The sequence below is a fragment of the Cyprinodon variegatus genome, unplaced genomic scaffold (assembly GCF_000732505.1).
Source record: "Cyprinodon variegatus isolate N-32 unplaced genomic scaffold, C_variegatus-1.0 Scaffold546, whole genome shotgun sequence".
Taxonomy (NCBI): Eukaryota; Metazoa; Chordata; class Actinopteri; order Cyprinodontiformes; family Cyprinodontidae; genus Cyprinodon; species Cyprinodon variegatus.
The window spans coordinates 41,909-60,273 of record NW_015150999.1 but is presented as its reverse complement, the minus strand read 5'-3'; the positions used below and the strand labels follow the sequence as shown (position 1 = coordinate 60,273).

The following is an 18,365-nucleotide window of genomic DNA, read 5'->3' as shown; positions in this document are numbered from 1 at the left end:
TCTGCATATTATTGGAGGGGCAAATCACTTTGCACCTTCTTTAAAGATCTGGTGTTTGTGCAGGAACACATGCACATATGTTTAAGAACATGCAAGCCTTCTGAAGATCCGGCCCTTTTAACTTTCCTGCCATTGTTTTCTAAAATTTTTTGTAAAACGCATTCTTTGAATCTTTATTTCTGAAAATCAACCAGCAATTATTTTGTGATTGTTTCTGATGTATTTGAAGAATTTTAAAGATTCAAATGCGAAAGCACATTTTCAATACCATTTATTCTAACAAGCATTAGGTGCTGTGGTGGACATTTTTTCATTCCAAAGCTCTCACTGAGGTCTTTGTATAGCATTTTCTTGCTGATCCAACAATCACAGGAAATAATCACCATTTCTATTGTCTTGTTTTGGTCCTTTTATGTGAATCTGGATTATATACTCACACAGAAAACTGAGCATGACAGCAGCACTAAGATTTTACCTTCATGAAAATGTGGATCATATGTTAATTATTATGGTGTGCAAAGGAGAATATGCAAATGTAATAACTTATTTCAAACCTGAAGCAGATTATAGGTGCAATTTCTGCATCTTTATTATGTTTGAAGGTCAGTTGCAAAAATGTCAGCAGTGATACAAAAACAAAGTATATGGCAGCAATGATAGATGAAAGAGGAAAAATAATATTTCAAGTGTGTCGCAACATATTTGGACTGTGAGAAATTTTAGTAGGAGAGACATATCCTCCATTGAGCACTGTTATATTTTTTTGGTCTTTCTTTGGTCTTGATGGATCATTCCAGTAAGTTGCTGAAATGTTGTTGTTTTTTTGTTTGTTTTTTTGAAAAACTGTGCTTGCAGACCAACCATTGTTCCCCCTTTCTTTTTATAAACTTAACTCTGTACTTTTGTCGTAATGTGAGAAAAACCCTCCAGAAATTCAACATTCATAAAAAATGTGCATTAGGGATGTCTGAAAATATGAGACAGCTTTTTCTCGGTCAGAATTGGATACAATAACTGACAGACTGTGACAGCTGGAACGAATCAGATGTAAAGGGCTATTCTGCCATGTTTGCGCCTCAAAGTCATCTTATAGATGTTTGGTCCAGATTATTATTTTCTTTTCATTTCAGACAAACACAGAAGGTAATTTAGCTTGTCCTCTGCCTGCCATCTTTTTCTTATTGCTATTATACATGCTATGTTAACCCAGAAATGGTGAGAATTGTGACTGCCTCTGGGACAGGTGAAATAAATCCACTCTGCTCTCCAAAAATGTATTCAAATAGGGTGATCCACAGCACTTTTTCACCTGTTATCAGTTGCACTTGCAGTTTTGCTAGATCCTATGCAACACGCCTACGGATTACACCTGCAGTTTTTTTGCACAAGCAATATAGTGCTCCTTATTTGGTATCTTAGTAGATCAGGGTCTAAAGCTCCCACACAGCAACATTGTTTCATCCTACAGCATTCATTATGATAACAAAGATACCACCAATTTAGTGACTTCGACCAACTACTAGAACAGCTATATTCACTAACTGAGGCGTTAAAAAACTGTGCCCTGGACCAAGTATCTGATTTATCAAGCTTATTACACACAGAACACGGCCTGAAACTGTATTCTGGCATATACATGTTTTGGAGAAAAGGGGAAAACACCGACAAAGACCATAATGTGAAAATATTTAAGCCAGATCAAGTCTTTCAGTGTCACTTTGTATTAAACAATCATAGATGGAAGTCATCATGAGCATCCAATATCGCAGTGTACTTCCACAGGTCAAACATAACTATACATGATGACGATCTAAATAACTGCAAATTAAGTCACAATTTAAGACTCTGCATCACAGTGATAACATCATACCTAATAGAATTCAGCTCAAATGTTTTTCTCCTGCATTTTTGCACCATATATATTTATTTATTTTTGCACTGCTCTAAACTTGCATATCAATGCCTTTTTGCACCATGTCTCTCCAACACTTTTTACATTTGATCACTACTGCACTTTATGAATGGAAATGTTCTTTTTTTTAACTGATAAGCTGCTGCTCGTTCACTGTCTGAAAGCTGTATAAATGAAATTTAGTGCTGTCATGGCCCCTGGCTTTTAAGGACTGTGCAGGTTTGTTTTACTTATGCAGGTTCAGCTCTGACAGAAATCTTCCTTGTTGGCTGCCTGAAGGCTGCAGAGGAGCAGTGACATGATTGGACCAGCAGAAGATTGTCAAGCCAATCAGGATGTTGATGAGGCCCACCTGCACCATATAAAAGCTCCTGGAAAGCTTTCATTTAAGGGACAGCTAGTAGGAAAAAATGTTTTGGTTAAGCTGTTCCCCCACCTTTGGTTTCTAACTGTTTTGGGAAGTTGGAACTCTTTGACCTAGCTTGTATATTTTTTCATGAATCTGCCTTACGTGGACTTGTTCAAGCTAGAAGCTTGTGTTGGGGTGGTTTGGTGCTCCCTTTGTCTTTTCTTTTGGGTTGTTTTGAGTTAAACTAAGACTGACTGGTTTGGACAGTTTGTAATTAAATTTGCACTTAACCAAATCTTGAATTTGTTTGCCCTTTTCTTTTGTTTTAATTGGGTTAAGCTGTATTGTGTTTTGACTCTTTTAATAAATCATAGTACATTCCACTTATTTGCTCTGGTCACATTTTTATGTTACCTCCCCAGAACTCCTAGACCTTGGGGGCGTAACAGTTGTATACACTCTGTGTATACAAAATGACAATAAAAGTTGTCTACTTAAATGTATCCATCTCCCTAATAAACTTTCAGCCTTGAGTTCATTTAGATTTTTCTTGCTTTCATTGCCATTGGTGACAATGAAATAACATTGATTTGGTGTCTTATTTAAATACACAAAGACATACATGTGGTGCTTTGCCTAAACCATTTATGCTGGATTATAGGCGTGTAGAGGGCTGATCATGACGTGGAGCTTTGTGCACTCAGGTGTGAATTATTAGGAAAATGTGCTTTGTTTTGTGAGTGTGGACACTTTGATAAGTCTGAAAAATATTTTGGCATTATATTTTTAGCTGTTGGCCTTACATCTTTTAGTAGATTCTGATACAATCTTTGACAAATGAGAACCGTTGTGCGTGCTAAACTCTAAATACTGCTGTCGGCAAGATAAAGAGCAATGCTGAAAGCCGATGAAATACTAGCCATTGCAATTTATGTCTGAGGCATATTTCTTTAAATCTAAGGCAGGACCGTAATTTTCTTTAATGCTTGGTCGGACATTATTTTGCTGAGCCTCACTGAAACAATGACCTGAATGATGTAGGTGTAATGTGAAAAAAAGAAAACCTTCTAGTATTAGGTTAAAATTTTATGAAACAAAAAACAAACGAATGTTGACGGAAGCAAAAGTTTAAGTTGACTGGATCAAATCAGACACAAATGCAAATTTTAGATAGCTAAGTTGTATAATCGTCTATAAGACTTGAATGTCTGTTGCTCTCAATAAAAACATATAACATAGACATCAGGATTGCAATACTAGATCTGAGAAATCAGACAAATTGCAACATTAACGCTCAAAATCACAATTGGAACAAAGTGTAGAAACCAATAACTAGTTGATAATTACATTTTCAGTGCTATGAATGCACATGCTACATAACAATGTATGTATTTCATATGCTGGACATCAAGGCTCCCCCTGCCTTGTTGTCAAAAAATAAATTAGGAGTTTAAGATGTTAGAGCTCACATAGAATAGTGTGAACATTTCTTTAGACCTATGAATTAGACCATGTAATACAGATGAAATAGAATATGTTTTTTTACTGTACTTTAAAATTATTGAGCTCTCAAGAATACAAATAGCATATTCCATTTGAAATGAACTATCAAACTGGCAAGTTTGTGAGTGAGAGGCTCCTAGCACTTAAATGACTCTAAATAGATATGTAATGTTTTGGTTGCTGTAGACAATAATTTATCCCAATTTCCTAAAAAAAAAAAAAGAAATAAAGTATAGAAAATATTTTTTTTTTTAAAAAGGCATGCCTTAAGTGCAGACCTTTAAACTGGAATTTTGCCTTTCATCCTCACCTCATGAGCGTGTTTGGAGAACGTTTCTGCACTTGTCATCATCAAGGCAGTTCGCTCCTCCAGCTCCCCCAACCTTTGGCCTCTCTCATCCAGAGCAATGCGAGCCCGTGCCAGATCACCGACTACTCCACTGGCTGCAACCTTCATTCCCTCTACACCTCCCTGACCGGGGATATGCTGCGCCAAACTCCGAGAAGCCTTCCCAGCTGCTGCTTCACCAACTGGAAAAAACATCAGGTGAAATTAGATTTTAATTAAGTGGTAGCATTGATATTTTAACAGTGACCTTTTTTTTTACTTTTAAATTTATAATTAAAGGGTTAATTCTTTCATGTTGCATTATTAGTGATGCACAGGCTGAGATCTTTACTGCAGTGTATAATGGAATTGTGTAATAAGTTTTTGAAAACAGTAAAAAAAGACACACAGAGTTCCTCTCTGTCGAAAGTGTGGGCATTTCCTCCAAAGAACCCCTTTAAAAACCCTCTGTTTTGAGCTTCTGGTGTTTCAATTGGAGTAAACAGCTCCCCGAGCATTTCCTGTAATGAACAAAAACAAAGTAAAAAACAATTCTTAGCTAAAACAGTTCTTTTATAGAGTTATTTATTTTTTATAAAGTCTCTAGTAAACTCTCCTGACCATTACCTCTAGATGGCACTATGGCAGCATCATATTAATTAATCCATATTCACATGTTAAATAATTATCTATGATTATTCTCATATTCCAGTAAAAGCATTCACTCAGTAAAACCATATGATATAAACATTCTTGAAAATGTGCAACATGTATGGGAAACATGATGTCTGATGGCTAAACCCACCATTCATCGCAGACTTTAACGATGGCATGAATAATGGATAAAGCTCTTTTACAGCACCCCTGCTGTTTTGTATCCAAAGATATATATATATATATATAGATATAGATATTACAGTGTTCACCTGCAGGTTGTCACACATCTCCTGGCTGTATGTAATTCTCTGGATCTCTGTTGGGGAGCTGAGATACAGTGCCTGCCCCTCATTGGTGAAACAAAAGGTTCTTGCAATGCGCATGTCTGTCAGAGGCAGGTAATTGACATCCATCAGCGGTCTTAAACTGGGCAAACTGTGTGATGAATGACAGGAGGGAAAAGTAAATTAGACACCAGGGGAAAGCTTCGATCATATAAGTTATACCTTGTAGGAACCCAAAGATGGTAACAGCTAACTCTGTACCCAGCAGTGAGAAGGAAATCAGATATTCAAATAGAACCAATTTGCCTCCAGCTGAGTCATGAGGACTAATCTCTACAAGCAGATTCTCTCAATTATGAGAACAGTATACTTTCAAATAAACGTGTGAGACAAGACTAGAAAGTTGGTGTGCAATCAGATATAGCTCCCAAATGGTATTATAATATTCATGACCTGAACAATATACAATATACACCATAAAATCAAAGAAACCAATCAGCTATACTTCTAAGTGTTGGGATCTCAAACACTCACTATGCAGTGAATTTTAAGAGTTCTGATCTGAAACTGAAACTAAATTTCTTGCAAAATTATTAACACCCTCATTTTGTAAAATTACAACCACAAAACTCAGTGAGCTTAATCTGTATTTTATTTTATGGAACAAAACAAATCATGAAGGTCAACTAAAAAACAAAACAAAATGAAAAAAAAAAAAAAATACAAGTGTATTGATTAATACAATCTGAAAAATAGGTTTCAAGTTTACTTAACTCCGATACCAAAGATGAAATCCAGTGCAACCTATTACCTTTAGAAATCACCTAATCACCTAAGTTATTGTAATCTGCCTCTTTGCAACCTAATCTCAGTGTTCATTGAGACGTTCTGTGAAGTTTTAATGAATTTAATCGGTTTTATGAACAGGAAAGACAGGCCAGAGTAAAAGTTGTGGAGATTTTTTTAAAATGAATTAGGTTCTAAAACTAAATCCCAAGATTGAAATGTCTCATGGAGCACTAGGAAATTATAATAAAAAAAAGTAAAGAGCACAGCATAACTGTAATGCTACAGAGGCATGCCTGTTTTACCTAAACTGGTGGGATGGGAAAGGAAAACATTATTTAAAGGAGCTTTTAAAAGCCCTACAGTAGATAGGCAGAGATCCACAATTAAGGTGTACCAATATGTTGACAACTATTAGCCATGTTGTTGTGGATCTAATTACAACTTCACTGTTAAGGATCAGGTTATGGCTGTGTTGCAGCACAGCCATCCCTTTGACATCCTAAAACTCACCCTGTGGGACCTTTGAAACTACTGGAACACCCTTTTTCTTTCTCTACCAGCAGACCTACATTTGGATCCAATGGAGAGACAAACATTCCAGCTGGACATCCCTTTATATGTGGTGAAAACTCCCCAAAAATTGGTCAGTTTAGCTGGCAAAATTGACTGCATCCCTCTTTGAAGAAACTTAGAGCTGAAAAGCGAGCATCACCATTGCTGATATTGCCTGTTTCTTCAATGGATGAGGGGCATTTAAATCTCCGACTGATTGACTAAAATAGCACCTCGTTCCATCCTGACCTGACATGCTGTGCCCAGGATGCCTTCTACTCTGCGTTCCTGACCCACGAATAAACAATGTAAAGAATCTTCCTATTACTAAAAGGGTTGACTAGCCAGGGTGAGTAGAATTTGTCATGGTCTTGGTGCTGATGACTGGCTCACTCATTTCATTCTCCTGCATATCTCCAGCCGGTTCATCTTATCCACCTGCTCCTGCTTCTATTTAACCAGCTCTCTAACCAGTCATCAGGTTATAATTATTCTCTCAACCCAGTGGTGAGAGTGATTCAGCATTACCTTAGTGTTTCTGATTACAAAATCCTGACCTGTTCTGCCTCTCAATCAATGAGCTTGCCTGTTCCCGTCTGATCTATTTTCCTGACCTGTTTTTGGACTCCTCCTGGATTCTGCCTGTTTGCTGAAATTGGAGCTGCTTCCTGTCACAACCTGGATTTCCTTTCGGAACCTCTTCGGACTTCTGATCTACTCGTCCTGAATCCTGAACATGTCCTCAAGTTGTCCTCAAGCCAGGCTTTGGCTAAGCCCACTGGATTTTCCTGCCCTCCTTTGTCTGCCCGGATCTGGTCCCTGCTTGTTCTCTGTCCTCTTGGGTTGCAGCATCTGCGACACTGTGGGCAGCCTGCCATAGGTTGTTGGCAGCCCACCAACTGGATCGTTCTTCATTCTCTAACTTTGCGTCAATGACAAGCGTTAATTTACTGTTGTTTTCTTGGTCTAAAATCTCTATTAAAATCATTTTTTAAAGATGTTCCATTTGTCCTTCCATGCCCTCAGATATTAATAAAAGGAATAAAAATAGGCTAAGACTTTTTTATCACCTTGTTAAATGGTGGAACTCAGTTTGTCTTAGAAGGCAGTGCTTTCCCTCAAGACTGAGAATGATTGTTTTCTACTTTCGGCTACTTTAGATCACTATTGAAATGTTAAACAATAGCAAATATGGTTAATAATAAGAAACAGGTGCAATATAGTTTGTGCAAGTGGAGTTGCCATATGATGACCTTGTAAGAAAGGGGAGGGCTAACATCCTGCTAACGTGCAAGATTTAGCCTGATTGTGGTATCATGTTTGTAGCCTGTTTTTGTTAGCTGTGGATTAGCTCTGTTAGCAGCTAAGCTAGCAGTTNGGATGAGGGGCATTTAAATCTCCGACTGATTGACTAAAATAGCACCTCGTTCCATCCTGACCTGACATGCTGTGCCCAGGATGCCTTCTACTCTGTGAGTGTTCCTGACCCACGAACCGCTGAGTCCCTGCGTGCCTCCAGCGTTATTGAGCAAGTTCTCAGCCCATGAAACCACCAAGCTGCTGTGACTACCTTCTCCTCATGTAAGTGAGCAGGAACCCTTGCAAACTGAGTGCATCAGGAAGACGCTCTCTTACAAGGTCTGTAAGTGATCAAAAGGTTTAAGGTTCTACAATATAACCTGTGCAGTACTGAGCTGACTCTAAATTTTCTAAGCTGCCATGGACACAGTGGAACCAGACCAGAGCCCCTTCTTCCCCCCACTGTGAGAGAGCAATAAAGTAAAGAATCTTCCTATTACTAAAAAGGTTGGCTAGCCAAGGTGAGTAGAATTTGTCATGATCTTGGTGCTGATGACTGGCTTACTCATTTCATTTTCCTGCATATCTCCACCTGTTTACTTTTTACTGTTCATCTTATTCACCTGCTCCTGCTTTTACTTAACCAGCTCTCTAACCAGTCATCAGGTTTTGATTATTCTCTCAAGCCAGTGGTGAGAGTGATTCAATGTTACCTCTGTGTTTCTGATGACCTAATCCTGACCTCTTCTGCCTCTCAACCACTGAGCTTGTCTTTACCTGTCTGATCTGTTTGCCTGACCTGTTTTTGGACTCCTGCTGGATTCTGCCTGTTTTCTGAAATTGGAGCTGCTTCCTGTCACAACCTGGATTTCCTTTCTGAACCTCTTCGGACTTCTGATCTACTGGTCCTGAATCCTGAACATGTCCTCAACCCCGGCTTTGGATAAGCCCGCTGGATTTTCTTATGTCAGCACGGATTTGGTTCCCTGCTTGTTCTCTGTCCTCTGGGGTTGCAGCATCTGGGGACTGTGGGCGGCACCCGCCATAGCTTGTTGGCAGCCCACCAACTGGATCCTTCCTCGTTCTCTAACTTTGCTTCAATGACAAGCGTTCATTTTCTACAAGTAGATTAACTGTTGTTTTCTTGGTCTAAAATCTCTATGAAAATAATTTTTTAGGATGTTTCATTTGTCCTTCTATGCCCTCAGATCTTAATAAAAAGAATAAAAATAAGCTAAGACTTTTTTTGTCACCTTGTAAATGGCAGAACTCAGTTTGTCTTAGAAGGTAGTGCTTTCCCTCAAGACTGAGAATGATTGTTTTCTACTTTCGGCTACTTTAGATCACTATTGAAATGTTAAATAATAGCAAATATGGGTAATAATATGTTGAGACTCCAAAAGAGATTTTATTCTTAAGAAACAGGTGCTATATAGTTTGTGCAAGTGGAGTTGCCATATGATGACCTTGTAAGAAAGGGGAGGGCCCTAAGCAGATCTGACCACCCGAGCAGATCTGGTACCTACTTTTGGCATGGACTAACATCTATGGCCTCCTGGCCTATGGCTAACATCCTGCTAACGTGCAAGATTTAGCCTGATTGTGGTATCATGTTTGTAGCCTGTTTTCGTTAGCTGTGGATTAGCTCTGTTAGCAGCTAAGCTAGCAGTTTCCTTGACAACAGAAGCATCAATGCTGTCGTATCAAATGCATTGTGCTTATTGGCAGTTGTCCATAATTTGATTTTGATTCAGCTGATTGATTGAACTGCTATCAATGAATGAGTTGCATGTTGATACAGGCTATTGTTCCACATCTGTCTGCAGTATATCATCTATGCTGCTAAACTGATGGACATTTCCTCAGTGCATCACAACAGCTACGCTAATAAATTGAGCATCATCAAAAACTCTACCTCAAGGACTCATTGGAACCCTTTTATGTTTACTGGTTATTTAATGTATTCTGTTTTAATTCCAGTAGCTTGTAGAGTTTGCAGTTTATCAAACATAATACTACGGTGACAGGCATTATTAGGTTCAATAAAAGTACCATTATTTTAATTATGGTTGTCTGTGAAAGTTTATACAGCAGTGACAGATTGTCTCCAATAACTGAATTAACTGCCTTTGAGTTAAAAACTTAGAGAAAGACAAATATTTTTTTGTGGTTAATGATTTATAACTGTGCTTAATTGTAAACAAAGTTATTGACATTTACAACTTCAATTTTAACAGCCGGTCCAAACATCAAGTCACAAAGGTAAGCCGTTAATAACACCTAGTAATTAAGCACACTGTCATTTATAATCATTTGACAAACATTAAGTGATGTTTACCATTGATTAAAGAAATTATTAACTATAATCTATTTTACAGTTATTAATAAACTCATAATAAAATGGCTAAAATTGCTCATCAATGTGCCTCACAAATATGGTCTAATTTTAAAGTGGAAAAAAGAAATTCATCATTGAAAAAAGCCAGAAGAGGTCTAATTTGCAGTTTCCCTCAAGCCATTAAGGTGACATGACAGACATGCCCAAACTATCCCTACTATGAAACATGTAAGTGGTAACATCATGAAGTAGGGAAAGTTAATGGTGAGTTGTTGGACCAATGGTAAATGGCTTTCAACCCTGGAAGAACAACTTGTAGTGGTGGCAAAAAATTGGCAAGAGGTGAAGGATATTTTTTCTTCCAGCAGGACAAAACCCGTAACATAAAACAAGAGCTACAACAAAAAGCTCAAAGCGTATTTATTTGCTGAAATCCAATTATGAATCTGTTGCATGACTTGTATTATTTTTTACAGATACTGTTCATCTAATCTGACTAAGCTTGACTTGGATTGGTTTGTGAAGAAGAACGGAAAATTTTTTCCTGTTCTTAATGTCTGAAGCAATAATAGACAACCCCCCTTAAAAGTTGGAATTGTGTTGATGCATCACAATATCCCCACAAAAAATTAAAAAAAAAAATAAAATACAATCAAGAGACACAAACACACGCACACACACACAAAAAACATTTTTGTGGAATTTTGAACATTTGTGGTTGTAAAATCACAAAATTGAAAGACTTTGATTACTTTTGTAAAGTGCAGTGTAAGAGATAGGAAACATGAAAATAAAAACCTAACTTTTTAAAATCATGTGCCAAAAACCCTGAATATTTTTAATGTTCAAAGTTATATCAGTGAATACATTTAAAAAGGTAATCCATGATAAAACTAGCCTCAAACTACAGAAGGATATTTAGATCCTCCTGTAGTTTGAGGCTCATCAATATGAAGTGTGTTTACAAAAAACAAGCGAATTTTATTCTATGCTAAAGCACCTAATACTGCTACAGCTGCTGATAAGATAGTGTGATCCATATGTAGAGTCTGGTGAGAACTGGCGATTGTACCTGAGTGTCATGACATGTCCATTAGCGCAGAAGCATGCCAAACACACACTGTTGCACAGAGATACCACATCTGCTCGGAGCACAAAGGATGACTCTGTGATGTTGTGGACAAAGAGGCAAGACTGTGAGGGCATCAGGAACACTTTGGCCTGCCTCTCAGAGCACACCACTGCCAAATGTCCTTCCCCAAAGGCATCCTGGGAAGAGGATGGGGAAAAGTGGACCAGCTTGCGCCTCCTTGGTCGATCAGGGTCCTCTGGAGCATTCAGGTCCCTCCAAACCTCATATGGGCTCTGAATAAGAGCTCCATTGCAGTCCAAGAAAGCAAAACGAAGCACAGAGCCTTTCAACATTAGGACTGCCCCTGAAACGATCAGATAGATATAAAAAAAGTGGTAAGCGGACCAAAATTTCAATGGCTACAAATGCAAACTCTATTGAACTGCTGGATGCAGTGCCCTAGTTTGTTAGAGTTGTACTTTTCCATTTAGTCAAGTGCATTCTGAGCCATACAACACAATTAAACACAATATTCACTTCTATAAGGCCATTAATCCACAATGTGGAATTCATGACAACATACATTTCACATTTGATCTTAGATTGAGATCAATCGAAAAAGTTTAGAAATGGATAGGGGCGAAGATGAATTTAATGTTCAGTTTTTGCATGTATTAGTTCATTTTACATCGTAAATTTGAGAACAGTGACGTCTTGAAAATATGGACAGCTGAGAACCTTAAATCGCAATAGCTATAGGTTTTTTTTATTTTTTACACACATTACTTAAGACAGGCAATTAAATAATTTTCACCTTGAAATATGTATTCCTGCCTTAGTTCTGACAAATCAGGAAGCAATGCACATCTGTCTGCTTCTGTTTTAATCATGTGTAAACGAACTGCAAAACCTTATGAACTCCTGAGTGATAGCAGTAATTTTGCCAAATCAAGCATGACAAAGGCCTATTAAAGTTCCCTTCCAATGCAGATTCAATTCAATGAAAATAAATGAGTTTTCAATGCTTGATGTATTTTTAAGATGGTCTAAAATATATATATATATATTTATATACAATTTTTTTTTTCCTTTTTCAAAACAAATACGTTTTAATAAGGACCTGTATTTCTGACAGGCACCCCAATGCAGGTCTGCACCGATTTTACAAATCAGTACAGGAAATCCGGGCTAATCTGGGCCCGTTTTTAAAAATCTGCTTTGTTAAATAATTTTATGTCAAACCGGAGTCAATCCAAATTTTTTATCTATACTCTAATTTCAACACTTTTTATCCCCAATGCTGTTTGTAGAATGAAAACAAACCATTGTAGATGAAAACCTAAACTTTCGGATTTAATACGATAAGGTTAAGACTGACTATGGGCTTCCTACGATTTTGGGACCGACTAAAAATGGTGTTACATTGCCCCTGAAAAAAGACACTCGTAGCTGTTCTTCCCATCAAGGAAAGCCCCCCATTTTTATATCATGTATAGATCTTTAATGTTCTAGTTTTGTTTCTCTTCATGCGTCATTGACTCTTTGAAATACAAGGGTATTCAAGCATAGGGTGAATCCCACTTTTTTAATTGTCACTCATTTTAGCAAAAGTGAGAATCTCTTTTATATTAGTTCTGTATACTAACAATTGCAAGCCTAATTTGTCATCTAGAATCCCCCCTTTTTGAGATAATACAGGATATCTCTAATCTACACTTTCTATTGTAAATTTAATTTAGAGCCCATCTTATAAAATATGCATTTTAAAGAGACCAAAAAAATAAATAATTAAAAGACATTTCAAAGTATAGGAATTGAATTTGATGCATGGTTCTATCAACTGTGGCTGCATTCTAGGCCTATCTCAGTTGTGACTTGAGCACTGAGGTTGTTCAAAACAACACCATGTAATGATTTTGGTTCCAGACAAATCTAGCTCTACTAATGTTAAGCACATTTACAAGAAAAACAATGGTACGCTATCAAAAGCAGATGATTTAACCAGGCATTAAAAAATACTCAGACAGAAACATGACCATGGTCTTCACCAGATGTTTCATCAGTCACAAACTAGAAATCCGTTTCTCATTATGACCTAACGCAATGCAATTTGTATTTAATTAACACCAGCCAGCAAAACACGTGTAAGAAACATATTTATAGCTTACCACTAGGGCCAACTGTTACAGGGTCCTCGATCCGCTCCTCATGGTCAGTGGGGATTGACAGTGGGATGAGAATGACCACTCCTAAACTAGTTCCCACCCACAGACATGGTGTGGGGAGGGCATCATGCTTGCGTCCATAGGACTCTCCAAACTGCAGTGTGGTGATAGCTTCTTTGGTGTCCCTGTCAATGCTAGACACGCTGGAGCTGCGAGAGCGGCTGAAGGAGTTTTCACGGCTCTCTGCAGCAGTGGCAGCAGCGAGAATGGCCGAACACAAAGGCATGGTAGAAGAAGAAACAATGAATGAAGAGACAGATGGGAAGCAATGGAGAGAAGATGATGAGCAATAAAGAAGAGAGACATAAGGTACAGTTTAAGAAAGAGGTTATTTACAACAGTTGGGGAAAGATTGATGGGAAGGAATGATAGCATGATCAAAAAGGAGGTATGGCAGGATGATAAAAGACAAAAAGAAAAGAGGGGCATATGGAAATAAAAATGAGTGTTAAGGCAGGTAGAAAAAACATCCTGAAAACTCAAATATGGTTCATATATATTGTCTATAAGTGATTTAAAACATTGCAACAAAATGCCAACGGATAGATGTCACATTTAGAAGCAAAATGAAACTTCACAAAAAAGACATACCTGAACACAATCACCACCTGTCCGAAACACACACTTACACACCCTCACACATATGAGAAGACACATATATCTACGCTTTGATACCAGTCCATAGTCACTGACAGGACTCAGTCCTGAGAAACTCAAACACACACACACACTAGGAGCAGTGCCAATTTCAAAAGCTCCTTTAACTCCATTTAGGCACTCTGTGTTCCACTCCTCCATTGTGTGCTTAAGGTTTCCATCATGAAAGTATTTCCGTATTGCTGCATTTCTGAATTATTTAGAGCCAAGAGACGCGCAGTACTACCTACACTCTTAGACTGATGCTACAAAAAGTAGAGGCTTCATGTAAAAGTAACTACAGATGGAAGCAAAGCATGCTGTGCTGAGATGAATTGAATCCCAACAGATATTGAAAAACTGTCTCTATCTGACATGTTTTAGAGTTTGTTGAATAAATCATGCTATCTAACTGTGTCTGACAGGTGCTTTTTTTGTATTAGCTAAATTCAAATAGAAAATATTATAATCCTTAAAAGATTATCACAATTTTGTCTAATCAGAATCATCAACAGTAATATGTTTTTCTAAAGATTTTATGTCAGGCCAAAAACATATTTTAGTAATATTTGTGAAAGATAAAGCAAAGGAAGTTTATTAATCAAGTAAAAAATGGGCTGTATACGAAGGCATATCACAGATATATTTTTGAGAGTAAAAAAGTAGCATATTTTCCATTAGCAACTAGCTGCTTCTTTGTTTTTGTGTTTCAATAAAATACAATAAATTGTCACTGATGCTTTTGGAGGCAATGTGAAAAAATGTAAAGCTTAATAGTTTCTCAATTTGCTCTAACCAGAGATGTGCTAAAATGTTTGGTCTTTAAATCCCAGTATAGCTACTGTACTGAAATAAGAAAATTCACCCTTAACCTTAACAGCCATAACAAGCAAAGGCGTCGTAAAGGATTCAGCAGCTCTTCTATAAAGGTCACATGACCCACCCAGTCCCAAAACAGTCTAAACAAGGTGACACAGCTGAAGGCATGTTTAGATGACACAGGGCCATGACAAAGGTTGACATTCTGACTGACGGACGGACGCAAACAAATCAGCAGGACAGCTGTGGATGTTTTTGTGTGTCTGCCAAAGCCCCCTTACCTCTCTCATTCCAGCAGTACGAGGTGGTGGTGTGGTGTTCGTCATGGGAGTACATAGTGACTCCATGTAACTGCTGAAGCATTGCCCTTCTTGATGCATGCCCTAATTTCCCCCCCAACAACATGAAGTCCATAGAACAAAACCACATCCCCACCATGGCCCAAAGGAACAAGTACACACACCAGTGCGCACAAACACACAAGATCAGCAACGCAACAAACGAGATGGACAGATCAACAACGGTTTTAGAGAACGACAAAAAGAAAGAGAAGAAAAGAAAGCAACTGAGCATGGAAAACACGTTTTTTTTTCCAAGTATAACAGACTGTAAAAAAGTGTAGCAGTAAAAGATGTTTCGAGGGTCCACATGACCTTTCTTCATGTATCATCTGTCTGATTCTGTACATCACCATCGGATTAACACAACACAGTTATTTCAGGTTGTACAACTGTTTCTGCTTTTGAAGAGTATTGCTTAACAGAGATTGCAAGCAGTGCACTACAACTTAAAGGTATAGTGGAGGATTTTTGCAAATTTTGTAAAACACCTGCCCTCTCCACTTTTATAAAAAAAAGTGCACATGCACAACCCTGTTCCCGCTCCCGAAAGGGAACACCTATTAAACGTGGGTTAGAGAATGTACAAGCCCATTTCTCCTTGTGCACGCTCTGTTTAAAAGTTGCTGCTTGCATCGCTCATACAAACTTACTTTCCAAAAGATTTGCAATTTTTCCCACTCTGTCAGACTCATAACCGGTAAGTGAAAATGGTGACAAGCACGTACAGTAGGACGTAGGCTTTGCGCAAACGTATCACCAGAGTGATTGATAGTTAGCAGGACCACCTATTTGATGATCCACCCAGATCCTCCACTATATCTTTAACAGATTTTGAACAGCACTATTGCATTAAAAAGTTATAATGGACATTTCCATTAACGTTTTCATCATATTCAGTAATAATTCTACCCATGCTTTGTATTATACAGCAGTTTAAGCTAAAAAGGATAAACAACTTGAAAGAAATATGTCGAGCCCCCTTATGTGCCCAGCACATGTGCAAATATATCCCGTGTGGTAGAAAACACAACTTCCTTACCGATTATGACAATAAAAATAGGTGAGTTTGATTTTTTCTCAAATAGAAGCTGCATTTATTTTGAAGACTGCATATATCAGTGCAGCCCTCTACTGTATAGGTAGTATGTTAGTTAGGGAAAGATTTTTGAGTTTTTAAACAGATCAAGTTGGCCGATACTGGTCACCATCTGATTAATGGAGTTTTCCATTTTTTCCCCTACATTTTCTGTTGTATCTACACAGAAAAGTACTTTATACAACTCTTTCATTATCTTACATATCACTCTTGTATATCTTATAAGCTGTATGTACTTATTTTTATCTGTATTAATATCAAGTTTAAGTGTTGTTTGTGGGCTCTCTACTTGTCATTAACTTGCTGTGGATACACAGAATTTTCACAACAAAGGAAAATATTTATAATATATTTGTGCATATTAAAGATATATCTAGATGCTTCTGTAATTGTAATTATGACGAATCAGCTTGATCATCGTTAGGCTGGCACTGTCTGGCTGGAAACTAAAAAGTCTGATTGTTTTACTGTCAAAAGACACATCAAAGTTTTGTTATAACAGGTCACATTTTAGATACCATAAACATTTTACAATCAGAATTGTGAAAATCTGTTTATGCAAAAAGTAGAAAAGAAGTAGTTATTTCAATTCCCTACAAAACATGAATCAGCTGACATTATTGACAATAGGGTAGGGTTCTAATTCTAGCATAGCGTATTTCAGTTTACAAGGTTGTTAAAAGTTGACTTGTGCAATTACGTAGAAATACATATCAACATATGTATATATGTAATTTTCATTTTTTCCTCTGCTACCTGCTGTACAATGCTGCAGGCATATAACGAGCATACAAAAGCCTTCTGTTGTACGTCTGGGTGGCGACAGCCTGCTTTCGCCGTGTGTCACTGGGGTGTGTTTACGCTGCGTGACAGTGCCTGTGGGGTGCTGGCTAATGAAAGTCATGCACAGTGGTGTTCTGACAGGACACAGGGACCCCTTGGGGCCCCTTGCAGGGAGGCAGAGGCAGGCAAGGCGGTATTAGGGAGGTGAGACAGACAAGGTGCCAGTGCTAAACAGGGCTATGCATACATACAGCTGTAACACATGTTAGAGATGTTGACAAAAGGCTGTAGATAAAAGCTAATTTTGGTTTATTTGTCTCCCTAAACACAACCTTACATTACAAATTGTAAAAGCTAAGTGGTAAAGAGTAAGACTTACCTTATATTGCAACAAGTTAAAAACTTCTAAAAGACGTAGGAACAATGTTTTCTGGTTAAAAGCAGACCCAGACTCTTATTTATTTGAATCACTAGCTACTGTATGTGTTATGATCTTTTTGAAAAAAATAAAAAATGTATGTGTAAAGCTAAACTTTTGTTTGCAAGGCTCCTCCTCTGTCAAACATACCATCGGATTTCACAAACAAACACAGTCCTGAGTTAAAAATTGGAGTGTTAATATTTAATAGGTCTGTGCTTAAACGAGAGACGAGTGCTATGGAAATGTTTACTATACATTCAGTCACAGGCTTCCCTGCCATTTCCCTCCTCTGTTTCAAGGCCTGTCATGCAGGCCTCATTATCATCAGCCTCATTTCTGCACTGCTTTCTGACCTTTAATTATTTCAGTTATCCTGCTGGCTCTTCACTGTGGTAACCCAGTGCAGCTGATACACAACAGTCCCAAAGGCAGGTAACCACTACAGTATATGCTAAGGTGTGCTGACAATTTAAAGTTTAATCCAAAAAGTTGAATCATGTGAGAGAGAAACAAAAAGAGAAGTTTACAAAAAAAAGGAAATGCAACAGTATCCCCAGTAAGTCTTAAAATAAATGTATTTTTTATGGCAGCAACATAGTGTTACGTGGAAATGCTTGGAAATTACAACCTTTAACTTGAGGAAATTTATTCAGTGTGGAACAATAGAAACGCACAAAAAAATAAAACAATTAATAGCACCTGATGGTTGTTAAAAAGACCTGGTAATATTTCAACTCCAATACTTAGTTTCGAATATCTTTTTTTTTTCTAAATATCTATCACCTTACTTACTGATTTTGGTCTTAAAAATGGTTCTTCTCCTCCAGCCTTTTTGGTCTTTGGCCAGAAAATTAATGTCCCTCTTTGTTATTTTGGGTTTGCAATCACAGGAAACAGAAAATCACTGCTTTATAAGTCAAGGTTAGTAGAAACTCTGATCAATAAAAATAAATAAAAAAAT

At 37.6% G+C, this 18,365-nt stretch overlaps 1 protein-coding gene across 1 annotated transcript in view; it reads right to left on the bottom strand.

Annotated features, from left to right (window-relative positions):
- LOC107095441 (syntaxin-binding protein 5-like) overlaps positions 1–18,365 on the bottom strand; it is a gene marked incomplete at its 5' end in the record, with an annotated part of 62,322 nt that overhangs the window by 3,485 nt on the left and 40,472 nt on the right. The window contains 6 exons of the mRNA XM_015391546.1: positions 4,075–4,295; positions 4,502–4,613; positions 5,019–5,184; positions 11,084–11,447; positions 13,252–13,491; positions 15,045–15,146. Of these exons, the coding sequence (XP_015247032.1) occupies positions 4,075–4,295; positions 4,502–4,613; positions 5,019–5,184; positions 11,084–11,447; positions 13,252–13,491; positions 15,045–15,146 (1,205 nt within the window). The remainder of the gene's footprint in view (positions 1–4,074; positions 4,296–4,501; positions 4,614–5,018; positions 5,185–11,083; positions 11,448–13,251; positions 13,492–15,044; positions 15,147–18,365) is intronic.